Source organism: Macaca fascicularis, chromosome 1 (genome assembly GCF_037993035.2).
Source record: "Macaca fascicularis isolate 582-1 chromosome 1, T2T-MFA8v1.1".
NCBI lineage: Eukaryota > Metazoa > Chordata > Mammalia > Primates > Cercopithecidae > Macaca > Macaca fascicularis.
The window spans coordinates 149,566,110-149,593,871 of record NC_088375.1 but is presented as its reverse complement, the minus strand read 5'-3'; the positions used below and the strand labels follow the sequence as shown (position 1 = coordinate 149,593,871).

Below are 27,762 nucleotides of genomic sequence, written 5' to 3'. Positions count from 1 at the left end.
ATTGTGATGTTTGCATACAAAGTGAAATCTTGAATGTCTTAGAGTTTCAAGCCTGAACCTTGTTCCCTCCCTGGGTCTTCTAGTTTCAGACAAGTGCCGTGAAATGAGTGGACAGTCGACTAGACTCCTCTGTAGATTGGGGGCTGGGGCAGAAAGAGCCCTGGGAAGCTTTTCCAAGAAATGTAAATAGAAATACCTAAAGTGGACTTTGAACCGTAATCTTTTTCTTCATAAATTATCCTTAAATATTAAACCTAATACCCCTTATCAGGATTGGATCAGAAACTTTGGTTAATTTTAATTATAATTACTTTGGATTCGTTCTGATTTTTAATTTTTACTTATTTATTTTTTTGGCCACGGGTAAGTTGGTAAAGGTCACTGAATTTCCCTACTAGGGTATTCCTGAAATTAGGTCGATACCTGGCAAACCTTTTATAAAACCTGTTTTCAAATCCTAAACCAGTATGCATGAATTACTAATAAATTTTTGCAACAGGGTACAAGAATGTTATGCTGTTGATTAACCTGGATCCCACATACCGTGAACAAGGTAGATCCCGCATACCGTGAACAAGAACAGAAAGGATATAATTGGCACAATTCTCAAGTGCAATTTGGGAAATACAATGTAATCTTTAATCCCCATATGCCTACACACGATGTAACGCTATCTCCTTACTTGACGGTAAGAGTTTGAAATGCTTGATTGTTCAGGAACAATCTGAACTTTGTAGAGGTTCACAGTCATAAATGATGGCCCTTGCTTAACCCTCGTTTTAGCTGAGTTATAAGGACCGGTGAATAGAAAAAGCCAGGGTTTGAACTCAGGCAGATGAGGGCCCAAATAACCTTCTGTGCCACTTATTGGTCTCTAGGGAGTTACTTACCTTCTCTCAACCCCTTTTCCTTTTATGTGCAATCTGTAAGGTTAGCCGAGAGAAAGAACGAGAGAGAGAGTGAGAGTGAGTAAGAGAGAGAGAGAGAGACAGAGAGAGACAGACAAGTTCAGGCAAGCCTTTATTCAACCTCCCGGCTGCTCCATTACAGAGAGAGGCAGCCCTGAGCTTACAAAATGAGGGGTTTATATGGGGGAGAGAGACCCTGAGATTGTTTGTTGGTTTACTCTGCCACATATCACCTCGTGACGTTTATGGTACCGGAGGGTGTAGGTAAAATTTGTTTATGCTTCCCACGACCTCCCACTGTGCGGTCCAGATGGTTTGTAATTGGGTTTGCTTTAGAGCAGCAAGGCCTGATAGGTAAAAGTCTGCTGGCTTCACCGCGGTGCCTAGATAAGGGCTTAGAAATGTAAAAAGGTTTGGGGGAAGGGGAGGGGTGACACGGAGAGGTTTGAGGGGGTGGGGGTGGGGGTGTTGGCAGTACCAAGAAGCTTTTTTGGGGCAGCTTGTCCCTAACACAATCTAGCTAATAAAAGGAATGGTGATTTTCAATTAATATGATACATGTAAAGCACCCATTACTGTATCAAGCATATGTGATGTGCTTATAAATGCTGACTCCCCCTTTTTATTGGAAGACTTAATGAAAATATCAACCATGTTCATAAATTACAAGAATCAATATTATTAAAATGTCAGTTTTCACCAAGTTCATTTATAGATTCAACCCAATCTCAATGAAAATTCTAGCAAACTGTTTTGTAGAAATTGACAACTTGATTCTAAAATTCTTATGGAAGCAAATGCAAAGAATCAAGAATAAACAAAGCAATTTTTTAAAAGAAAGATAAAACTGGAGGATTTATCCTACCTATATCTATAAAGCTATTTAAGCTAGACAACTTGGTACTGATGAAGAGAGACATATAGACTACACATAGGCAATGGAACAAAATAGAATCTGGAAATAGATTCACACATATATGGTCAATTGATTTCTGACAAAGATGTTAAAACAATGTAAAGGAGAATATTAAACGTTAACAATCAACATAATGATTTTACTGGCTTAAAGGAATATATTGACACCAAGTCAAAAGAAAGACAGGAAAGCTGACATGAAAGGTTTACATAAACATTCCTGGAAAGCAGGAGAGGAGTGCATAAAAGAGAAGCAGTTAAGGTCTTATCAGTCAATCTTGCTTTTAACTTTTACAATGTTGTGTGTGTTTCTGGACTTGTCAGTGAGTCATTCTTGTAGAGAAACATCAATACATTTATACTCATAGAATATATTGTGTTAATCCAATTAATGGTATTGCAAGAAATAAGTGTTGGAAGCAAACAAGTCCCTACATTGCTAATTTCAACATATGAATCTTTTTTTTTTTTTTTTTTTTTTTTTTTTTTTGAAACAAGGTCTAGCTGTGTTGCCCAGGCTGGAGTGCAGTTGCTCGATCTCAGCTTACTGCAACCTCTGCCTCCCGGGCTCAAGTGATTCTCCTGCCTCAGCCTCCCGAGTAGCTAGGATTTCAGGCACATGCCACCACGCTCAGCTAATTTTTGTATTTTTAGTAGAGATGCGGTTTCACCATGTTGGCCAGGCTGATCTTGAACTCATGACCTCAGGTGATCCGCCCACCTTAGCCTCCCAAAGTGCTGGGATTATAGGCATGAACCACCGCACCTGGCCTCAACATATGATTCTATGTGATGCTCTTGATGTTGCTAGAATATCCAAATGGTATATTACTATTATAACACATTTTGGTGGACAACCGACTACGTACACAACACCTCTCATAAGATTATAGCAGAGTTGAAAAATTCCTGTCGCCTAGTGATGTGGTAATGTCACCACAATAACGTTGTAGAGCAATGCGTTATCTACCTATTCGTGGGGATGCTGGTGTAAATAAACTCCTACTGCACTGCCAGTCTATAAGAGTGTAGCACATATAGTTGTGTGCAGTACATAATACTTGACCATGATAATAAACAACCATGTGATTGGCTTACATATTTACTATACTGTTATCATTATTTTAGAGTATACTTCTACTTGAAAAAAAAAAAAAAGCCAGCTGTCAAATAGCCTCAGGATGTATTCCAGAAGAAGATGGTGTTATCGTAGATGACAGTTCCATGCCTGTTATTACCCCGGACATCTTCCAGTGAGATAAGATGCAGAGGTAGAAGACAGTGATATTGTTAATCCTGACCTTGTGTAAGCCTATGCTAATGTGTGTGTTTTTGTCTTATTTTTTAACAAAAAAAATAGTTTTGAAAAATAGAAAAAAGCTTGTAGAATAAGGATATAAATATTTTTGTATAGCTGTACCATGTGTTCGTGTTTTAAGCTGTGTTATTACAAAGGAGAGTTTAATCATTTTAAAAGTTTGACCGGGCACTGTGGCTTACGCCTGTAATCCCAGCACTTTGGGAGGCCAAGGTGGGTGGATCACAAGGTCAGGAGTTTGAGACCAGCCTGGCCAATATGGTGAAACCCTGTCTCTACTAAAAATACAAAAATTAGCCGGGCTTGGTGGCGGGCGCCTGTAGACCCAGCTACTCAGGAGGCTGAGGCAGGAGAATCACTTGAACCCGGGAGGCGGAGGTTGCAGTGAGCTGAGATTACACCACTGTACTCCAGCCCGGGTGACAGAGGGAGATCCCTCTCAAAAAAAAAAAAGTAAAATAAATAAATAAAAGTTCATACCATTTCCATTGTGCAATGAAAAATAAATAAATGAATAAATAATTTAAATTTTTAGGCCAGGAGAGGTGGCTCATGCCTGTTTATCCCAGCACTTGAGAGGCCAAGGCGGGAGGCCTGCTTGAGTCCAGGAGATTGAGACCAGCCTGAGCAACACTGGGAGACCTCATCTCTACAAAAATTTTTAAAAATTAGCCAGGGATAATGGCATGTTCCTGTAGTCCCAGCTACTCCAGAGACTGAGATGGGAGAATCACTGAGTCCAGGAGGTGGAGGCTGCAGTGAGCCGTGATTATGCCACTGCACTCTAGCCTGGGCAACAGAGCAAGACCCTGTCTCAAAAATAAATAAAAGTTTATAAAATAAAAAACTTACAGTAAGCTAACATTAACTTATTATTAAAGGAAGAAAAATGTTTGAAATAAATTTAGTGTGGTCTATGTGTTTATAATTTAAGGTAGTGTACAATAATGACCTAGGCCCTCACATTCACTCACTGCTTACCTACCGACTTACCCAGAGCAACTTCCACTTCTGCAAGTTTCATTCATGGTAAGTCCCCTATACAGGTGTACCATTTTTAATCTTTTTTTTTTTTTTTTTTTTTTTTTGAGATGGAGTCTCGTTCTGTTGCCCAGGCTGGTGTGCAGTGGTGTGATCTCGGCTCACTGCACACCCCGCCTCCCAGGTTCATGCCATTCTCCTGCCTCAGCCTCCCGAGTACCTGAGACTACAGGCGCCCACCACCAAGCCTGGCTCACTGCACACACCGCCTCCCGGGTTCATGTCATTCTCCTGCCTCAGCCTCCCAAGTAGCTAGGACTACAGGCGCCGGCCACCAAGACTGACTAATTTTTTGTATTTTTAGTAGAGACGGGGTTTCACCATGTTAACCAGGATGGTTTCGATCTCCTGACTTTGCAATCCGCCTGCCTCGGCCTCCCAAAGTGCTGGGATTACAGGCATGAGCCACCGCGCCCAGCCCCCATTTTTAATCTTTTATATCATATTTTGACTGCATGTTTTATTTTTTTCTATGTTTAGATATGCTAACATGCTAACATACACAAATACTAAACACTGTGTTCCAGATGCCTACAGTATTCAGTAAAGTAGCATGCTGTTCAGGTTTGTAGCCTGGGAATAATAGGCTACGCTACATAGCCTAGGTATATAGAAAGCTATCCCATCTAGGTTTGTGTAAGTACACTCTATGATCTTCATACAATGACAAAATTACCTAACAATGCATTTGTTAGGATGTATCCCTATCATTAAGCTCTGCGTGACTGTATTTGAATACCCAATCTCGTTTTCTGCATTTTCCAGAGTTTGAATATTCACTAAAGGGTATCGTTCTCTGTAAAACAAAATATTTTTATTGTTAAAAAAGTAAATGAGCTTATATAAAGCAACAGATACTCCAATGTCCAATCTGATAATACTTTGGAAGCACGTTTAACAAGTGAACTGACATCAAGTGCAAAATGAGAGAAATTTTCTCTCATCTGGAATATCTGTCACAAAGCAAAGATGAAATATATCAGATAAGGAAATTGTTTTATATGTTTTAAATTGTCATTTGAAGAATTATTTTTAATTAAAATTTAGAATTTTTTATTTGGAATTTATTTTGCATTAATGCTTCCTTCTTTTAATGATTTTTACTATGAAATATCTATGACAGGTAGTGATCATTATCATATATAATCAAATACATACTCTTCTTCAGTATGTTGGCTGATAATAATAATAAATCATGCTTTTATTATCTTTTTTAAACCAAAAGAAACCTCTGAAACTTTTAGTATAATCCAAGTACAGAAAAGATTCAGTTTATTATTATGGTTACTCATTATGTTTTTAAAACATGTAAAGTGTTATGAAAACTACAAAGTGACTTATGATTTCAAGAATTCCAATTTTTTGCTCCTGAATCTCAAGCCAGTAGATCCCTATGACATTCTTCATATCTGCTGGATGAAAGGGAGCTTTTTTCATATCCTTATCTTCGTATTCAAAATTCCTATCTGTTTTAGAGTAAGGTAGCTCAGCTGAAAGTGTCAGGAGGCATGGGTATTAAATCACACATTTGTAAACCCAAAATAGTTTTCACCTTTCTGTCTTCTTACATCTGTACCATTTATCTTTCTCCCCTTAATTTCTTCTTTTTTTCTCAATAAAATTTTTATTTATTTAACACATACATATTCAGCAAGTATTTATTGAGGACTCCTATTTTCCAGTAATGGTATTAGATACTGTCAATGAAAATATTAATAAAATATAGTTGCTGTTCTTAAGGATCTTACAGTCTAGAAGATGATTTTTTTTAATTTTGAGAAAATTTTAAATACAGAAAAGTACAAAAATAACAATACATTAATGCTATTCAATACCCACAACCCCCCAAATTGAACACATTTTACATTTTCTTTTGTTTTTGGCCTTCCTAATTTATGAGGAATAAAGCATTATAAAGTTAACCAACTGATATGGTTTGACTGTGTCTCCACCCAAATCTCATCTTGAATTGTAATCCCCATAATCCCCACCTGTAGACAGAGAGACCCTGTGGGAGGTGATTGGACCATGTGGGCGGTTTCCCCTAGGCTGTTCTCATGATAGTGAGTTCTCAGGAGATCCGATGGTTTTATAAGTATTTGACAGCTCCTCCTTCACACACTCACACTCTCTCCTGCCGCCTTGTGAAGATGATGCTTCTTCTTCTGCCATGATTATAAGTTTCCTGAGGCCTCCCCAGCTATGTGAAACTGTGAGTCAATTAAACTTCCTTTGTTTATAAATTACGCAGTCTCAGGTAGTGTTTTTATAGCAGTGTGAGACTGGACTAATACACCAACCCTCCCCAAGTGTAACCTTCTATCATGAATTGGTGTGAATCATTTCAGTCCATTTGTAATACTTTTCTTGAATATGTGTTCCCATTATATATAGGAATCATTCATGCATGTGTTTGTTTACAAAGATAGCATTGCTCTGTACCTAATCTTTAATACTACACTTACCATTTTGTCTTAAGCTATATTCATTCAAGTTTATTTTAGCAGCTGTATGCTATTTTATTGATTATACCATATCATTCTATGCATTTCACTACTGATGGACATTTAGGTTGCTGCCATCTTTTGCCATTACAAAAAACAAAAAAATTCAGCAGTGAACATCCATGAATCATTTTCTTATGCACGTCTGTAAAATTTTCTCTAGGGTAAATATCCAGAAGTAGAATTGCTAGATTATAGGAGGTATTCATTTTTAGTTAATATAAACTGTCAAATTACTCTCCAAGGTGTTTGTTCCAAATACTTTAATGAACATTTGTGGCATACCTTGTGTATGCCAACATAGACTTAGACACTGGGACAGGAGAAGTAAGCATGGCAAAAATCCCTGCCCTTGTAGAGTTTACATTTTAGTGGACAAAAACAGTCAAACATAAGTACACAGTGTGTTAGAAGGTGATAAATAGTATGAGTAAAAATAAAGCGGAGAAAGGAGAACGAGGAGTGCTGAGAAGTTGGCATTTTAAAAAGAGTGGAGAGTAGGCCTCACTGAGAAGTTAACATTTTAGCAAAAACTTGAAGGATATCTTGTTTAAGTTCTCTAGGCAGAGGGAACAGCCAATGTGAAAGAGGAGATGCCTACCAATGCGAAAGAGGAGATGTGTTTGAGTAACCTTAAGGACACCAGTATGTCTGCAGTGGTGTGAGCTGCAGGGAGTAATGGTAGGAAATGAAGCAAATAACAGGAGCCAGGTTATGCTGGACCTTGGCCATTGTGAGGACCTTAGCTTTTAAATGGAGTGAAATTGGAGCTGTTGGAGGGTAGTGAGCAGAAGACTGATATGATATGACTTGTTTTAAAAGTGCATCCCTCTGACTGCAATGTTGAAAATATATCCTAAAAGTGTGAAGGATGGAAGAAAAGGTGTGAAGGATGACTCTTAAGTTTGTGCAGTGACCCTGAAGATGAAATTGCCATCAGCTAAGATGAAGAAGAGGGCAGGAAGAGCAGGTATCTGGGGAGAACCAGCAGTTCAGTTTTTAATGTGTTTTTGAGATGTCTATAAAGTGCTTCTCAGACTATCTGTTAAAGGGTTAGTTGACTTGGTTTTGTTTTCATTTCTTTCACAGACTAATAATTCTGTAAAATTACAACATAAATAAATTGCTAAAAGAATGAAATAAGGACGTTTGAAATACAAACCTCAATTTTGTTCATACGTAACATGAAGTTACTGTGTCAATTTGCTAAAAAGTTTTTAAACTCCCAATTTCAGTACTACTTTTACTGCAGATGGGTAACAATTATTTCATAAACTAGTGGTCTAGTAGCAAATATTTCCTGGCTGGCATTGAAGGAAAGGCCAGGCTTTAGATAACTATGTATTAAACATCCAAGTGGAAATGTCTTATAGACAGTTGGATATTCAAATCTACTTTTAATAGTCACTAAAGGACAGAGGTAATGTCTATACATTCATTTGGAACAGAATTTTGATTAATTCTGGTTCCACAACTATTCATTGAGAATATGCCACATTTGAGGCACTATCTGGTTTTTCATGGCAATGCTATGAGGAAGGGACAGATTAAAATCTGTGGGCAATCTGGACAGGCTAGTAATTTGGCATCCATTCATACTAATACCCCTTAAAAATGTGTTCACTGTTTTTCTAGTGGAAATAGGGAAAAATTGATTTCTGTTAATAAACATATATATCCTTTCTTTACATTTGAAATAACTTATTAAAAACACACTTTTCCAAACTAGACAACTTTTGGGGAGAGTGCCAAACTATTCAAAATATAGGTATCAGGCCGGGCGCAGTGGCTCATGCCCATAATCCCATCACTTTGGGAAGCCAAGGCAGGCAGATCACTTGAGGTCAGGAGTTCAAGACCAGGCTGGCCAAAATGGTGAAACCCCATCTCTACTAAAAATACAAAAAAATTAGCTGAATGTGGTGGCACACACCTGTAATCCCAGCTACTCAGGAGGCTGAGGCACAAGAATCATTTGAACCTGGGAGGCTGAGGTTGCAGTGAGCCAAGGTCATGCCACTGCTCTCCAGCCTGGGTGACAAAGCAAGACTCCATCTTGAAAAAATTAAAAATTAAATCAAAATGTAGGTATCAAAGCAGGCTGAACTCAGAAATGGGAGTATTGCCTTTTGGTTGACCCTCATGATTGGTACCTTTAATGGCAAAATTTTTCAACATAGATTTTATTTCAAATCTGAAGCTATTTGGTTGAGAGAAGAATACATTTATGTCTCTCCTGGCTTGTAAAAATTTCCCTTTGGAAACCCAAACTAACTGACAACCTATTCGCAATTCACTATAGGGAAGTTTGGTATCTTTTGAAGAATGCCCCTTAGGGCAGCATTGGTTGCCCTCACCCTTGGTTACTCAATGTGGTTGCTCTTGCCCTTTATCTGGCCTGGCTCTGATGAAAGCATTATCATCCCAAATTTTGCAGATGAGATTTAGAGAGTTTAATAACTTGTTTAATGCCACCTATGCAGAAAGTGACAAATTTAGGCTTCAACATAATTTCCTTATTTAAATACAATAGTTGAGTGACTTCACTTTAAACAATATTTAAGTGTTCTAATGACAATAAAAATTGTACATGTAAAACTGATATTCACTGACTTTTAATGCTTTATGATATTGTAGGTCTATCACTACCATACAATGACTCTCCCACCACCAACTATTTCTAGGTGTAGGGAGTTAAGTCTCAGCCATATTGACAAGTAAGTTCACTCTGCTACCACGTGGCCCTGTTTTTACCTCCACAGCTCTCTCTTTGGCCCTTTTGGAGATACCTGCTGCCTGCAGACTGCAGATGAGTGCTGGAGCCCTGCCTTCTCTTATGGGAAGGGCCAGCAATTCTGGAGCCACGTGGGGCCTGTGTCCTCCTTAGTCTCCAGTAGACTCAAGCCATTCTGTGCAGTTAAGAATGCCTTTCTCCTGACTTTAATGTTGAATAGATCCTAATTTCTCATTAATGTTCTAGTCCATTTTTTTCTAGAATTGCAAAAATTGGCCCTTTCTTCCAACAACTAAATCTTCGTCCCAGGGTCAGGCTTTTTTGTCTCTTTCTCCTTTCTGAAGCTCAGTACTCTTCAAATGCTTCTTGCTTCCTCATGCAATAGGTTGTGGTAGTTTCCCCAAGCGCTTGGAAAATATGTAGTAATCCCAGCAGTTTAGGGCTCAAACAAGGAAACTTCTCCCTTCCAGGCATAAAATAGGGTCCTCCACGCCTAGTTACTGAGCTAACTCTTTAAAAAATAATCCACAAAAAGGATGAGTCACTCACCAAAATAGTAAGTAGTAAAAATCTACCTCATGTCAATTTATCAGATGATCCTTTTGTAAACCCAATCTGAAACTTATCAAGATGTCCTTAAAGAATCAGGGAAATATTTTCAATTATGACTTCTTGACTCTTTAGATGTTCGCTCAATCAATAAAGCTAAAATTAATTTTTACATATCTTCAAGTTTCAGGGAAATTCAGTTCAACCTCCCCTGGAAGAGCATGGACATATTCACTAGCTACCATGATGATATTTCATTTCTGACCACTCCCGTGAAAGAATAGGTAGTCAATCAATCATGAATTTATAACATGAAGAAATTTCTAAACATTTCCAATTTAACTTTTAACTTTCTTGGTATTGTGACTTATGACTCATTCCATCAAATGGACATCCCCTTGGCATGTCTCTAAAGAAAAGATGACAGAAGGGCTTGTCTCAGCCAGATCACAAGGTTATAATTCTTCCTTAAATCTGACCGTGAAGGATTATGATTTTTTTTTATGGAGAGCAAATTATTTAGAAAAATACAAAGAAGCTTCTGTTAGAGAACTTCTTTTAGATTTACTTCCAAGAATAGTAAATCAATTACATAATTAAATATATGCTTCATTAAATAGCTATGTCCAGTCGGCCATGGCGGCTCACACCTATAATCCCAGTACTTTGGGACAACAAGGCTTGGGCCCAGAAGTTCAAAACCAGTCTGGGCAACATAGTGAGATCCCCTCTCTAAACAACAACAAACCAAAATCTATGTTTGACACTATATCACAATGTGATATAAAGGATGTAAAGGAAATATAAAGTAATGAGACACCATCCCTGCCTTAAAGTCTAGAGGGGGAGACATCTATGTAAACAAGCTATTGCAACACAATGTAATACTTGCTATAATGGAAAAACAGAGGAAAGAGTGTCTAATTCTACTGAGTGCCTGTATGGCTGGACAGAGAAGGTGACATTTGAGTTGGGTCTTGAAAAATAAATAGTCATTTACCAAGTAATGAGGATGAAGCAAGGCATTGCAGATGGAGGTAGAGGCAGAAATGGAGGCAGCAGGATAAGCAGACACACAGTTGTAACCCAGCACAGCACAGGGGACCAGTCGGGAGCTGTGTAACCAGAGCTCTGACTCTCAACCTGAGACCCACACACTCCTGGACCTGCACAGCAGTATGTCAGGGGCTGTGCAAAGGATGAGCATGTCACAGTTGCCTAAGGTTTCTTTGTGTTTATTCAATTTTCTGTCAATTTTAGTTAATAGCAGCTTTAGACATTTTCTAAAAAATGGAAACAAACATGAATTCGTCACAGAGCCAAGTGCAAAAACTTCATAAATTCTTTATATGAAACAAATATATCTCAGTTGCAGGAGTCTATGTCATGTTATAGACCTTCTTTCCATCAACCTACTACTCACTCCTGGTCCCTGTGATTTCCTGCTCCTTGGCTGTTACGGGTCTTCAATTAAGAAGCAGTGGACTAAAATGTGGGTTGGGCTGGGGATGGAAGCAGGAAATGAGGTTAGAAAAATAACTAATTACCTTTCAGATTTATTTCCAGTGTCTTGCAGAACCCTGTTTATACAGAGTTTCATATGCCAGCTTGAGCATATTTAAGCAGGGTGATGTCAGAATTCAAACTATGATTTGGAAAATTCTGTGGCAACTTGGCATATAAATTAGAGGGAAAGAGAACAAGTCAAAAGACTATTGCTGCCGTCTAGGTGAGAGACAAGGCATATCTGAAATAAGGCAGAGGCAGAGGATGGCTAAGAGAAAATAGATTATTTGAGAGACAGTTAAGAAAGAAAAATGACAGGACTTAATGATATATTGACTGTGGGTAGTAGAAGAGGAGTCAAGGATGACTTTCAGATTTCATTTTGCAACTGATGGACAATGACGCTATTACCTAGGGTAGGAAATAAAGAAGGAAAAACAGTTTCCTGAAAGAAGATGAGTTGACTTTGGCTCTGCTAAGTTGTGGTGCTATGGCAATTCATTCATTCACTACATTTAATCTTTTTTTTTTTTTTTTTTTTTTTGAGGCGGAGTCTCGCTCTGTAGCCCGGGCTGGAGTGCAGTGGCCGGATCTCAGCTCACTGCAAGCTCCGCCTCCCAGGTTTACGCCATTCTCCTGCCTCAGCCTCCCGAGTAGCTGGGACTACAGGCGCCCGCCACCTCGCCCGGCTAGTTTTTTGTATTTTTTAGTAGAGACGGGGTTTCACGGTGTTCGCCAGGATGGTCTCGATCTCCTGACCTCGTGATCCACCCGTCTCGGCCTCCCAAAGTGCTGGGATTACAGGCTTGAGGCACCGCGCCCGGCCCATTTAATCTTTATTTAGCATCTATTAAACAACATGAACTGAACTAGAGAGGTAGTTGGAAATGTCCAGTAGCTAGAGGAAATTCAGGTCTGGAATTTAAGAGATATGTTAGGCTGAGAATGTAGAAATGAAAGTCTGGCGTGTTTAGTGGTGATGGCTGAAGCTAAGGGGAATATATGATGCTGATGCCACCAGGAGAGTGCGATGATTAAAAAAAAAAGACTCAAGACTGAGCCCAGGGGAAAACAAATCTTCCAGTGCCTGGGAGTGGACAAGCTGGAAAAAAGTTGTCAGAATGTTTAGATAATACCTCTTTTTCCGTTTTTTTTTTCTTCATAATTTGTATTGTAAAATTTGGTTGAATTTTGTGAACACAAATTTTTCAGAAATTTGAAAGAATCTATATGATCTTTCTGCACATTATGTAAAAATCTTCATTCAGGATCCTTAAAGTCTCATATGTTATAAATGATCAGCCTTTTCCCAATTAAAGATTTATTTAAATTGGGTGTAAAAATTAATTTAGACCAATTACAGCAGTCAATTACATTGCTTTATTAAATTCTGCCAGTTTACAAATTAGGAAGTTATTATTATTATTTATTTATTTATTTTAAGACGGATCTTGGCTCATTGCAACCGCCACCTCCCGAGTTCAAGCAATTCTCCTGCCTCAGCCTCCGGAGTAGCTGGGACTGACAGGCGCGCACCACCATGCCCACCTAATTTTTTGTATTTTTAGTAGAGACGGGGTTTCACTGTGTTAATCAGGATGGTCTTGATTTCCTGATATCGTGATCTGCCCACTTCGGCCTCCCAAAGTGCTGGGATTACAGGCGTGAGCCACCGCACCAGCCCCCAAAGTCTCATATGTTATAAATGATCAGCCTCTTCTCAATTAAATATTTTATTTAAATTGAGTGTAAAAATTAATTTAGACCAATTACAGCAGCCAATTAAATTACTTTATTAAATTCTGCCACTGTACAAATTAGGCAGTTATAAGTTTTTTTAAGGGAAAGGAGGAGAACAGTGTTCAGAGAGTTAAGCTTCACTGTATGAATCCCACAGGACTTCTAATCACAGTTAAAATGAACCTTGGGTTACTCACGGATTCAAGTTTCTTCCCTGGAGACTCATACTTAAGCTTGAATCAAATTATAAACAAAAGTTATTCTGACAAGAGGGAAATGTAATCCATCAGGGTTCTGGGGCGCCCACGACACTCAGTGGAGCGCAGCTTCCTCTCCACTCCCTAGGAGGGCCCAGCTCCAGGATGGGCAGGAAAGCTGCCCGAAAGGATTCTGAGTGGGCAGACTTCTTAACATCTCCTCTCCTGGTTCCTAGGGTCCACACCCCAAAAATATTCTTCTCTGGGTGAGATTGCGGTGGGTGTGAGGCATGGACCGAGACCGTCAGACCTGGGGTCGGACCGGGCCACTGTCATCAATATACCTAAGCCACAGAACTCTTTCCTTAGTAGTGGAAAGCTGCTGGCCTCACCCGTTAGCGTTAAGTGACGTCACATCGTGCCATCCAATCACAAGCCTGCTTTGAAAGAGACTGTTAGGAAGAGGACACTGTATTGGTAGAGGTTCTCTGTCAATCTCGCAGAAGAATCGCCTCTTTTCTCTTAGCGACGGATGCGTCCTAGCAACAGTCGGCAGAGTTGCTGCGGTTTGTGCCCTTGCGATTTGTTATTCTGAGAGAGGAGAGTCAAACTCCCACCTCCAGCTCTCGAAGGAGCTTTTCCCGAGGGCACTGCATAGAGGCTCCTTTTCCTTCAGATCAGCAGTATCAGGTAAGGGAAGCTCTGAATGGGAAAGGCGGCGTGGAAAAGAAGTATTTTACTCACTCTTTCAAGGGTATTTGAACACTCGCTGTGTCAGCAATGTGCTAGGTTAGTGGCAGTGAAGACTACAAAAAATACAAGTCTTTCCTTGCTTTCAAAGAGCTTCCAGCCTAGAGAGGGAGACAAAAATAGCAACGAGAGAGCGGTTAACGACACTCTAAGAACTTTGAGGGCATTACTGTCTTGTTCCCATGTTACATATACCCAGTGACTATCATATTGCCTAGCACATAGTAGGAGCTCAATAAACCATGATTGAGTGAGTGAATGAATGAATGAATGCCAAAATAGCCTGATTCTGATTATCCGTCTAGGGGCGGGGGTCAAAGAATAAAAGATTAATGTGGGCTGAAATAGATTACTTCAGGACTATTTAGAAAGGGCTGGAGTAGATAAACAGTGAGGAAGATGAACAGGGAACACAAACTCTTTGAAAGTAAGGACATTGTCTTATTCCCCTAGTGACTAGTTTACCTAGTACCTAAATTGCTGCTCAATACTTTCTCCTTCTTCTTGTGTATGGTGAATGCTAAACGAATTCACAGCAATCTTTTAGGAAGCTCTGAGTTTGAAGCCCCCTGCCTTTGCAGAGACCTGACATAATTACACATAGTATGATTGGAAAGTGTCAGGGAGAACAAGATTGTTTCAGCCTGAGTGACGAAGTCAGGGAGAATTCAGGCTTTGGGGAAAACCTTCCTATGACCTTGAATGATGAGTAAGATTGAAGCAAGCAGAGAGATGCCTGTATGGTGTGGACAAGAAGCAGCAGGAGGGGTGGGAGGGAAGACCATTCTCCAGAGAGGGAGGTGGGAAAGTCCTGAACTGTTTGGGAATGAATGGAAACCGTACGAGGCTGGAATAGAACTGGAAGGGTTGACATGGTGAGGCAGACTGTGAAGGTATGGAAGGCCATACTTACATGAGTTCGGACTCTATTTTGTTTTGCAAAGTCTGGTGTGTAGACCACCAGTGCAAGACTGTCTCACAGTGCTTTTAAAAATACAGAGTCCCAGGCTCACCCCAGACCTCCAAAATCAAAGGAGGTCCAGGAATGCATTTCAAATGAGCTCCATTTCTACAATCTGGAAGAGAATGCTACTGTGAATGATAGGGACCCACAAAAGTCATTATACAGGGAAGAGACTTGATAAGAGATGCATTTTTGGAGTGCTCTGAGGTTGGCCTCTTGAGTAGTTGTTCTGGTCAGAACAGAGGCAGAGAGGCCAGTTAAGTGTCCATGATCTAGGGCAGGGGATCCAGGGAGGAGAATCTGTGGATTTTTAAAATTACATATTTAGGGGGCCGGGCGCGGTGGCTCAAGCCTGTAATCCCAGCACTTTGGGAGGCCGAGACGGGCGGATCACAAGGTCAGGAGATCGAGACCAGCCTGGCTAATACGGTGAAACCCCGTCTCTACTAAAAAATACAAAAAAAAAAACTAGCCGGGCGAGGTGGCGGGCGCCTGTAGTCCCAGCTACTCGGGAGGCTGAGGCAGGAGAATGGCAATGGCGTAGACCCGGGAGGCGGAGCTTGCAGTGAGCTGAGATGCGGCCACTGCACTCCAGCCTGGGCGACAGAGCGAGACTCTGTCTCAAAAAAAATAAATAAATAAATAAATAAAATAAAATAAAATTACATATTTATTTTCACTAACCACCGATTGAAATGTATGCAATTGGTAACAAACCACAGTAGTATTCACAGGCCTGTGATTTTGCCGCCAACTCTTTTCATATTACATTATAGAGATTGTAAATATATTATTTATCCTCATCATTACCTCACAATTAAGGTAGTTATTAGAACCACTGCTAGATTTTGTTATTTAATGTGTTAATAAAGAAGTACAAATTATTATATCATGATTTTTTAAATATTTTAATACCTATATTTCCATATAATCTGTCTTCTTTGTAATTCCATGTTTTTATTTGATGCACGGGCTTCACCAGGCTGCCAAAGGTTCATGGCACAAAACAGGGTTGGAGCTCCAGTTTTGGAGGATGTGTTAAAGACCTGAACCAGAGGAGGCTGTGGGAGAGGAGGGCTTGGAATTCGGGACATATTTGGAAGGGAGAAGTAATAGGATAGGATCTACTCAAATAAGTGAGTATTCAATCTTGGAAAGTAGTGGAAATAGTTATGGAGGGAAAGAAATGAGAGAATAGACTAATAGACATTGCAGGAATAGTTGTCTCTAGGGGTGGATGTTGTATACTTGCCAAAATATGGCTGAAGGGCCCAGGAGAATCTTGAAGCTTAACCAGGGTCTTAGTGAAGATTTACTGAGAATCAGTAGTTCTTGGAGACACATTTACCAGAGACCCAAGATGTTAGTCTTGGGTTTTATTCTAAATCTTTGTTTGTTTGTTTGTTTTAAAAGATATCGCTGGAGAGGTACCTCACACCTATAATTCCAGCATTTTGGGAGGCCGAGGCAGGAGGATTGCTTGAGGCTAAGAGTTCTAGACCAGCCTGGGCAATGAAGCCAGACCTCATCTCTTAAAAATAAAATAAAAGATAGGGTGCAGTGGCTCATGCCTATAATCCCAGCACTTTGGGAGGCCAAGGCAGGCAGATCACCTGAGATCAGGAGTTCAAGACCAGCCTGACCAAGATGGTGAAACCCCGTCTCTACTAAAAAATAAAACATTGGGCGGACGCAGTGGCTCACGCCTGTAATCCCAGCACTTTGGGAGGCCGAGGCGGGCAGATCACAAGGTCAGGAGATCGAGACCATCCTGACTAACACGGTGAAACCCCGTCTGTACTAAAAATACAAAAAATTAGCCGGGCGTGGTGGCAGGCGCCTGTACTCCCAGCTACTCGGGAGGCTGAGGCAGGAGAATGGCGTGAACCCGGGAGCAGGAGCTTGCAGGGAGCCGAGATCGCTCCACTGCACTCCAGCCTGGGCGACAGAGCGAGACTTTGTCTCATTAAATAAATAAATAAATAAATAAATAAATAAATAAATAAATACTAAAAAAAATAGATTTAAAAAATGGGCATGGTGGTGGGTGCTTGTAATCCCAACTACTTGGGAGGCTGAGGCAGGAGAATCACTTGAACCCAGGAGGCAGAGGTTACAGTGAGCCAAGATTACGCCATTACACTCCAGCCTGGGTAACAAAGTGAGACTCCGTCTCAATTAAAATAAATAAATAAATACATGAATAAATATAGAAAAATGGAAGGCCAGCATGATGAGCTTGTAAATTATTTGGGAAGAGGAAAGAAGATGATGACCACCTAGATGAGGTCAGCTAATTGAAGAAGATCTGAGAAGATAAGACTTTTTAAGGAAGACCCCAGTTAAAGAGAAGGTGCCAGTGCTACAAGGCCTTTCATAATCAAGATCTCTTGGCTGGGAATAAGCCACACATACACACAGGCAACAAATGAGAGTATGTAAACAGGTGTGTGTTGTCAACCTAGATAGCAAACAGAGAGGGGGACTCTCTAAAATAAAATGTTTATTTGGGACTATGCATTACAATGGGAAGACACATGCAGTGGTAAACTATATGCATATTCAGGGAGATAAAAGAAGACAAAGGTTTTTAAAGGAAAAATGAGGAGGATTATATCATTGTCTTCAGATAGTTATCCTTGGCTACAGAATCAGTGACAAGGGTGGCACCAGTCTGAGGTTGGACAGGCAGTTCCTGGGCAGATATCCTAGCAGTAGTATTTTGTGTGTGTGTGTAGAGTGGCAATGACCTTTATGCAAGGTTGTGGTTTTGTATAGTCTTTTGTGATAGTTCTTGTTATCTAGCATTTGTGACATACACTCCCTTCATGGCCTTCCCTAGCTCTGTTTGTCAGGGTTTTTAACACAAGTGGCTCCATGCTGATTCTGATAACTTTCACAATGCATTACATGAATAAAGTGAGGAGAGGCAACTAATAGCTGTTTAAATCACTGTATTATGACAATTTAATTTATGTTACTTATGCCTTCATCTATAGTAGTTAACCTCCTGAATAATAGAAGCATCATAAGAGGATACAGTCATGGGCAAGTTGGAGAGTTAGTTTGGAAGCAGATCGTAGACAGCTGTGAATGCAGTGGTCCTCGTAATCAAGTGGTGCACCATCACAGGTTTTGATCTGTTATGCAGGGGACTTACCAAATATACACTTTTGTCAACCTCTAATGTCTCTTGCTATTAACATAGAATCTAGAAAATGTGACCTTTGTGCATTGATGGCAAAAGGTGTTCTGAAATGCGTAAATTAATTTACAAAGAAAATAAGTAGTTTTAATATCAAAAATATTTTTAATAAAAATGCTTAAACATTTCTAAGTGTTACCTTCCAAAATTTCTATTTTGAAATCCACTCAGCTCTAGTGGTTTGAAAACCAGTCAAAACACAAGCCACTGGGTTAGGCACAACCTTTATTTTAGGAGTAGATGAAATATATATATATATATATTTTTTGAATTGGAATCTCACTCTGTCACCCAGGCTGGAGTGCAGTGGCGTGATCTTGGCTCACCGCAAGCTCCATCCACCTCCTGGGTTCACACCATTCTCCTGTTTCAGCCTTCTAGTAGCTGAGACTATAGGCGCCCACCACCATGACTGGATAATTTTTTTTTTTTTTTTGTATTTTTAAAAGAGACGGGGGTTTCACTGTGTTAGCCAGGATGGTCTTGATCTCCTGACCTCATGATCCGCCCGCCTCAGCCTCCCAAAGTGCTGGGATTACAGGCATGAACCACCACGCCTCTCCTCTTCTGCTGCTCTTAATAATTACAAATTGATTTCAGCTGGGAACAGAAAAAATGTTATGCACATTTCAAAGTAATCTTAGTAAAGTAGGATTGGGTATTGAAAATTTTTTCATAATCTTTTAATAAGCAACTCAATAGAAAAAGGTTTGTTAAATGTAACACATTCATGAAATATTCAATTAATTTTATGAAAAAAACTTCAGTAAGTCCTGCTATAATTTGAAAGTAATATCTTTTATTGGGAATTTGTTTTTAAAAAGAAAGATCTACATAAAAAATAAACCTTGAATAAATGTGTTTATTGAAGTTATAGAGTATATTATTCATTTGGTTTCGATACCCCCAATTGAAAGTGATTTATTTTCCATACATAATGTTGGTAGGATTTTTATTATTTACAATTACTAAAATAAACTGCAAAATTTTGCCTGAAACTGAAATACAATATAAGGTGGCTACTCCCAAAGTAACCATTTTCCTTTCAGTTCAGACTATATTCACCTGACTCATTTCCGCTTATGAATGTTTCTGTCTGTGGTGCCTAGAAATGGAGATATTATGCTTTTTAATGAAGAAGAATTAAGACCCCTAAAAGCCTTTAGAACAACCTGGTCACTAGTACCTGGTCACCAGTCACTAGGTCACTTTGCCCTTAGTCACCAGTCAGTAATTTAGACAGTAATCAATTAACGTTTGTGAAAGTAGTAAATGAGCAGTTCAGGTAAGGCAGCACGCGTTAATGCACGTTCCAATTTTGGTGCCTAATTTGTTGCCAAAAATTTGACTTTGGTTTTCCCTGAAAACTGGAAACTCAAATTATCTACAGAGCGTTTAATAGCAGCGTTTGAAAAGAACAGGACACTTGTTTACTTTGATTATTTGGGGGATGATTGTAAACTGATACCTATATTCAAGTTTAATTCTAAGGCAGCGCTTCCTAATTCCTGGAACCTGTGAATATGTTACCATACATGGCAAAGAAGTAAAGTCACAGATGAAATTAAGATCGTGGACCTTAACATAGGGAGATTATCCTGGATTATCTAGGTAGGCCCAATGTAGTCACAAGGGTCCTTAAAAGTGAAAAAGAAATGAGAGGTCAGAGTATGCTATGTAAGAAGGACTTAACTCTCCCTTCTGACTCTGAAGTTGGAAGATGGAGCCACAAACCAAGAAATGCTGGTGGGCTCTAGAGATTGGAAAAGGCAGAAAAGCAGATTCTCTCTTAGAGGCTCTGGAAAGAAAGGAATGCAGCCCTGCTGACTCCCTGGTTTAAGCCAGTGAGACCTGTGTCAGACATCTGAACTACAAAGCTGTAAGATAGTAGATTTGTGTAGTTTTAAGTCACAAAATTTGTGGTAATTTGTTACAGCATTAAGAGAAAAGTAATACAGCATGCATACAGATTATTCCACAGACCATTAGGCAGAAGCCTTTCGTTTAGACTGGAAATTCTATAAATCTAAGGGTTTTTTTGGGGGGTTTTTTTGTTTTTTTTTTTTTTTAGTATGTTCACTGTGCTAGTTACAGGGGTTACAAAAATTGGAAAGAAAATATAATCCCCATGCTAACAGAGTTTATAGTCTAGTTTGCAATCTAACTTCATATACCTTCAATTGAACTTCTGAACTTCTCTTTCAAATCTGCTCTTTCCATGGGATCTCCATCTCAATAAATAGCAACTCCATGCTTTCAATTTCTTAGGCAAAATTCATTGATGTTATCCTTCTCATAAGTGATATGTTCAAGTCACCAGTGAATCTTATTGGGTCTACTTAACAAAACATACCCAGAATCCGATCACTTTTCCCATCTCACTTTCACCTCTCTGATCTAAGCACTCTCATCTCTTCCATGGATTTTTAAATGTCTCTCAACTGGATTTCCTGCTTCAGCCTTTTCCTTGTTGCAGTCTTTTTTCAACACAGCAGCCATATTGATCCTTAAATTGTGGGACAGATGGAGTAAAGTAACTTCTCAGCTCAAAGCCATCCAGTACCTCTCCACCTCATTCAGAGTGAAAGCCAAGGTCCTAATACATGACCTAGACCTTGGTGGCATATTATATAGTTGTTTCCAATTATATCTTTCCCAGCCATTACCTCCCGTACCTGTAAGAGGATCATACATTCCCACCTACTGCCAATCAGGCAGAGAATCCCTCCCCCATTATCAGGATTGACTTACTTGCTTGGGCCAATAGAATGTCAGCAGGAGGCACAATATGTCAGTGCCAAGGAGAAAGTTAGGAAGCATTATGTAGTTCCGTTAGCTCTCCTGCTTTTTTCTCTGCTGTGAAAGTGGTACATGTGAAATAAGGCCTGCTTCTTCAGCCTGGGTCCCGGAATAAGAAGACTTGCAGCAGCTCATCCACACTACAGTGCATAGCATGAGAAGAAATAAATTTTTGTTATTGTATGTCACTGGGATGTAGGGGTCATTTGTTAGTGCAGCAAAGCTGACTAATATATCCCTATCACCTTTCTGACCAGCTTTGCCTGTAGTCTTTCCCTGACTCTGCTCCAGCCATCATGACCTTCTTGCTGTTTTCTTAAATATGCCAGGCATGATCCTGCCGCAGAACCCTTAGACATACTGTTCCCTCCACCTGAAAATACTCTTCCTCTCCCAGATATCTGTGTTTCTTGCTTTCTCCTTTCTCAAGTCTTTGCTCCAATGTCCAATTCCTTTTTTTACCTTATTTTTCTCCTTAGTAGTTCTCACCACTTAAAATACTAATTATATTTTCCTCCTTTATTTGTTCATCTTTCTTCCCCTAGATTGTAAGCTTGCGCAAGGGTTTTTGCCTATTTTGTTCACTGCTGTATCCCTAACACCTAGGATAGCATCTGGTGCAGCATAGTCACTCAATGTATATATGTGGAATAAATAGTGGTGGTGGTGATGGTGTGTGCGTAGGGTGAGGCTAAGTGGTGTTAAGAGTTTTTCACCATGTTGACCAGGCTGATCTCAAACTCCTGACCTTGTGATCCACCCACCTCGGCCTCCCAAAGTGCTGGGATTACAGCTGTGAGTGCACCACAGCACTCCAGCCTGGGCGACAGAGTAGGCGTCTTGGGGGAGAAAAAAAAGAAAGTTTTTTCCAGTATTTTACATCAAACTAAAACGCAGCTGGGATAGCATATGGAGAAGGAGTACATTGATAAGGAATCTTCTGAAAAAAGGAATAGATGAAAGATTTGAAATATACTAAGACTGGGAAGTGATATGGAGGACATTTGATAGCCTAAAGAGTTAAATCAGATCCATTCATTGCAGAATATCTTAAAAATAGAAATTGTCAGAATCATAAAATATTGATTAGATAATAAAATCCTGCGTTTTAGCTGGGCGCAGTGGCTCGTGCCTGTAATCCCAGCACTTTGGGAGGCCGAGGCTGGTGGATCACCAGGTCAGGAGTTCGAGACCAGCCTGGCCAATATGGTGAAACCCCATCTCTACTAAAAATACAAAAATTAGCCGGGCATGCTGGCACGCGCCTTTAGTCCCAGCTACTTGGGAGGCTGAGGCAGGAGAATTGCTTGAACCCAGGAAGCAGAGGTTGCAGTGAGCTGAGTCCGCACCGCTGCAATCCAGCCTGGGCGACAGAGTGAGACTCTGTCTCAAAAAAAAAAAAAATCCTGCCTTCCTGGGTAAAGACAATGATTTAAAATAGTTTCATTTGCAATGAAGCACAGCAGTTAGTTATCATTGAAATCCAAGGGATCATCTAGTACAGAGGGTAAGAATGTGGCTATTAGAGCCAGGCTGCTTGGGCTCACAGCCTGACACCAGTGCCCATTGAGCTCTGTGTCCCTTCAGGAGAGTCACCTGAACCTCTTGGGGCCCCGTTTTCTCATTATAAAATGGAGACGAAGATAATAGTAATAATAAAATGTGGTTATCTAGTATTTAGTAGTACAGTAGGAAATAATTCATTGCATATTTCAAAATTGCTAGAAGAATTGTAATGTTCCAAACACAAAGATAAATGTTTCAGATGATGGATAATCCCAGTTATGCCGATTTGACCATTATACATTGTATACATGTATCAAAATATCACATGTACCCCCAAATATGTACAACTATTATATGTCAATAAAAATGTTTTAATGTGGTTAAGATTAAATTAAAAATACATATAAAGTACTTGGAACTGTGCTTGGCACATAGTAAGCACTTCACGAATGTGAGCTATTATTTTTATTATTTAAAAAATACATATGAGAAAATCTAAAGCAAAGATGTTTACACAAAAACACAGACACACTCACATCCACACTTTGGACAAGATTTTGTGATTGAGTATCTAGGAATAAAATAAAACTTTGATATTTTGACCATAGGCTGTGAAATAATAGTCTGTGTTGATTTGTTAAAGTGATACAAACCAGTCAGAGATGATTGAGTTGACTGATGACACTTCATTTCATTAAGTCTTCACAGTCACCTTGTGGGGTGGATTTTATTATTATCGCCATTAAATAGATGAATGAACTGAGACTTAGAGAAGGTAAGTAATTTGCCCATGGTCACTCAGCTGGAAAAAGTAGAGCCTGTTTAAAAACTCTGCTGACCAGGCTCCTGCAGTCACACTCCTAACCATTTAAACAGAACGGGACAAAGGTGAGCATGGCGGAGATGACAAGGATTTGATGTCATGGTGGTGACCTTGGCCAGTGTTGCATCCTGTCAAAATTGATGAGCAGTTCCATGGAAAACTTTTGGAGGCATTCTCTCTGATAGCCCAAATAAGGCCTTAGTGGTTATGTGTTCACATCCTAAGACAAAAGTATGATCTCAATTATGTTAATTTAAAAATTAGATATGCATATGCATGTTGTGGGCCTATCACTCCCAGTGGCCTATCTTGTCTTTGTAGCTGGACTACCTGTTGGAAAGCCCAGCAAAAGGTAGCACAGAGCAGCTACCTGGGATGGGAATTTCAGTGAGATGCAGGGAAGCCAAGTCCTCTGTTGTGCTTCCATGGCAGGACCTGTGGCTGAGACTTTGCTCTGGCAGGTCACCACAGTGTGCTTCAGCTGAATGGCTCCACCGGAACAGTAAGATCTCATCAGTAAGATTGTGGTTGCAATAAACCTTTGTCACAGATCACCCGTTCTAGGAAGATACAGGTTGATTTAGCCCAGGGTAAAACTTAGAAAACATATTCTTATGTTTATTAAATGATAATGTTTAGTATTTGAAATTGTAAGTTGTTTGCAAACTGTAATAATTTACTAATAATATCATCTCTTTATGCAGCCCAAGCCAGAACCATGGCTCCAAAACAAAAGAAAAAGTCATCACGTCGCAAAAAAAGCCCAAAACCAATATTAGCTGGTAGGATTATTTCTTCATTGAATGGGATTTTTTTGTGGAGTATTTGTATATATATTAGAAGCAAAATGATTATGGTTTTACATATCAAATTAAATAAAATATTCCTGTGTCATAAAGTCAAATGAATGAGGAATAAGATATATGGAGATTCATTCTTACGGATTAGTCTTTTGACTAATTTCATTATGATACCAATTAAATGCCATATAATGAATGCTGTAGTAAACATATCACTAAGAGATAACAGTGTGAAAGACAATTATTCAGATTTTCTCTAATTATTCACAAGATAGTTTAACTCTTCATTGTATATTTGCACTTATATTTTGTGTTTTGAGGTTTGGTAAAGATTATAATAAACTGGCCGGGCACAGTGGTTCACGCCTGTAATCCCAGCACTTTGGGAGGCTGAGGCGGGTGGATCATGAGGTCAGGAGTTCGAGACCAACCTGACCAACATGGTGAAACCCCGTCTCTATTAAAAAAACAAAAATTAGCCAGGCGTGGTGGCGCACACCCGTAATCCCAGCTACTCAGGAGGCTGAGGCAGGAGAATCACTTGAACCCCAGAGGCAGAGGTTGCAGTGAGCCGAGATCGTGCCACTGCACGTCAGCCTGGGTGACAGAGCAAGAGTCCATCTCAAAAGAAAAAGAAAACAAGACTATAACAAACTGAGATGTATTTGATTCAAAAATGTAAATTTGACTTCCTTTTATTATATTCTAGCTAGTGAAGACATGGAACCAGTAAATATGGAGAGCATGGGTAAGTGGAAATATAATTTGCAACTTACGTCCTCAATTTTATAATATTTTAATTATGCAGCAAGCAAGCAGGAATACTACAAACTGAAGTGATCAATCAAAATGTACATGGGCTAAAATGATACTATTCTAATTAAAATATAAAATGAAAAATTTTTTAAAGAAAAAATAAGAGTAGAGAATTTCAAACTGAGAAACAAACTTGGACCAAGCAGTTCATTAAAAATTCATTATATGATTATTGGAAGGCCTTTTATAACTATAAAGTGTTATAAGTCTGCAACTTAAGACTTTTATCAGGTAAGTATTTTTTCAAACTTTTGCTCATAGGTAGTTATCTGTATTTCACGCTAAGATGCCACTATTTCAAGGAAAGAGGCTGGTTTTTAAGCAAATAACTAGAACTTAGACAACTAACCTAATGTTGTTCCTACATGTAAAGGCTAAGTAATCTTATTACAACAAGACTTCTTTTGGTGGGATGGAGGGGGAACCTCTCTCTTCGAGTTGACTTAGATGACACACTTCATTTTTAAAAAAGAAAGGAGACAATGAGGGGGGCAAGGAGGAAGACTTAAAAGCTCTGTAGGCCACTGTAAAGATTTTGTCTTTTAATCATATGGGATGAGGAAATATTGGTAGTATTTAATCAACGAGTGACTCCATCTGACATGTTGTTAAAGGGTCAGGTCGTCCTGGCTACTGTGAAGCAAACTGCAGGAGCAAGGACTGAAGCAGAGAGACTAGTTAGAAAGTTTTTCCAACAATCCAGGGAAAAGATGGTGATGACCTGGGTCAGGGCGGTAGAGAGGGGCAGAGGTGTGGAGTGTGGAGGCAGGGAAAAAGTGAGAGAATGTCAGCTAATGTCAGTGGCTCTGTTATCAGCACCCAGCACAGTGCCTGTGGCAGAATATGCTGCCCAATAAGTATTTATTGAGTTAGTGAAACATGGGAGTCGTCTTTAATTTCTTTCTCTCTCTCCCTCCACACCTCCCTACCCCTTCCAAACCACCCCAACTTCTGTGAATTCCACCTCTTTTAAAATATATCTCAAACCCATGTGCTTCGCATTATCTTCCCATCTGCAACCTTAGTCCAAACCTCCGCACTCCTCACATCGGTTAGTTCCCGAGGTTTCTAATTGATATCACTGCTTCCACTCAGTCTCCTTCAGTCCACTGGGCACACAGCAGCCTGACCATGCTTAAACTCGTGTTTCTTGCTTAAACTCCCCCATGGTCTTTCTTTGCCATTGGACACACCTTACAGTGGTCCTGACTCCTGTGCTCAAGTGGTCCTGACCTTGTTTCCTCCTCCTCTTTGCCAACCTACAGCCCATCAGCCCTGCTTAGCACAGAATGTTCCAAATTTATTCCAGCCTCAAGGCCATTGCTTTTGCTGCCCCTGATGCCTAGCTAGATCTTCCCCTTATGCAATTTTCTCTTTCTTATCGTTGAGATCTAGACCACTATCTCACTTCCTGAAGAGATGTTCCTTGACCTCTGTGTCACCTATTACCTTGTTTAATTGCTTTCATAGCACTTAAAATTCTGAAGTTAAAGTACAGTCAATTCTTGTTCCTGGAATCTATACAGTCCCTTTGAATACTGAATTAGCCAATACTGAACTATTACCCCTAGGGGAAACACAGGGTTAGGTTCCTGTGAGCCTCTGGTCACATTTTCATTAACTAGTCAATACATAACCTTGTCTTATGTGTATTTCTGTTTAAATACTCCTTATTTAATATATACTGTTGATCCCTAACACTGAACTCATGGCCAAATCATGGCAAACAGCACTATAACTCATTACTGAATAAATGAATGAGTGAATGAATTGTGTTGTCTCTTGTTCATGTCTAAATAGACCACCACAGCTACCCTTCTTAGTTCCATCTCTCACCCTGTTTTCTCCCAAATAGCACTTATCACAATTTGTTTTTATTTATTTTTGTTTTTTATTTTTTTTTCTTCTTTTTCCATAGAGATGGGTTCTCATTATGTTGCCCAGACTGTCTTGAACTCCTGGGCTCAAGGAGATCCTCTTGCCTTGGCCTCCCAAAGTGCTGGGATTACAGGTGTGAGCTACCATGCCCAGCCCACAATTTTTATCTATGAGTGTACTTTATTATTTAATATCTGTCTCTCTGTCTAGACTGGATACCCTGGCAGTAGCACCATGCTCTTCACATAGTGGGTGCTCAGTAAATATTTCTTGACTAAATGCATTGACTGGTAAGAAAATCTATGAACCTGATAAAGGGGCACGGTTTGAGATGTATTCATTGAAAGTAAATGAACTGAAAAATAGGAATATGTTTGCTTAAGGGAAAGAAAAAACTAACCTCAGAACTTTATGGTGAGACAAGTGTAGGTTTTGAGTTAGCATCCCCTTCTCCTCAAGCCTGTCTCTACTCCCAGACTCCCCTCAGGTAGCGTCAGGACCCCTCTGACTTCCTCATGGTGGGGCCCTGACTTTGCCAACTGTTACTCAGGGCTGATGGCTGTCATGCTCCAAGAAACTGAGATCTCTTTTTCTAAGAAGGAACCAAAGTATCAATAAGCTAATTAAAAAACTGTCAGTCCTAAGGGCCTAACAGGGCAATGCCCAGAGGTTTCTGGAGAATAAATATAATTTTTACACATAGCTAATATTTGTGGAGCAATGACTTTGTGCCAGGCCCACTCTTCTCATTGCCTTAGCTCTATAAAGTAGGCATTATCGTGGCCATTACAGACATGAAGGTGCTCTGT

The 27,762-nt window shown here is 39.7% G+C and overlaps 1 protein-coding gene across 5 annotated transcripts in view; it reads left to right on the top strand.

Moving 5' to 3' along the window:
* Nucleotides 1-27,762, top strand: part of DNAI3 (dynein axonemal intermediate chain 3) — a 142,496-nt gene that overhangs the window by 53,505 nt on the left and 61,229 nt on the right. For 2 of the 5 annotated variants that reach the window (XM_005542866.5, XM_074002760.1), the window contains exons 1-3: nt 13,960-14,102; nt 24,164-24,241; nt 24,969-25,007. In XM_005542866.5, coding sequence (XP_005542923.2) covers nt 24,178-24,241; nt 24,969-25,007 — 103 coding nt within the window. In that variant the 5' untranslated portion in view covers nt 13,960-14,102; nt 24,164-24,177. Of the gene's footprint in view, nt 1-13,959; nt 14,103-24,163; nt 24,242-24,968; nt 25,008-27,762 lie in introns of those variants that run through there. The other 3 variants (XM_005542867.5, XM_074002762.1, XM_045368067.3) reach the window with 2 other exon arrangements.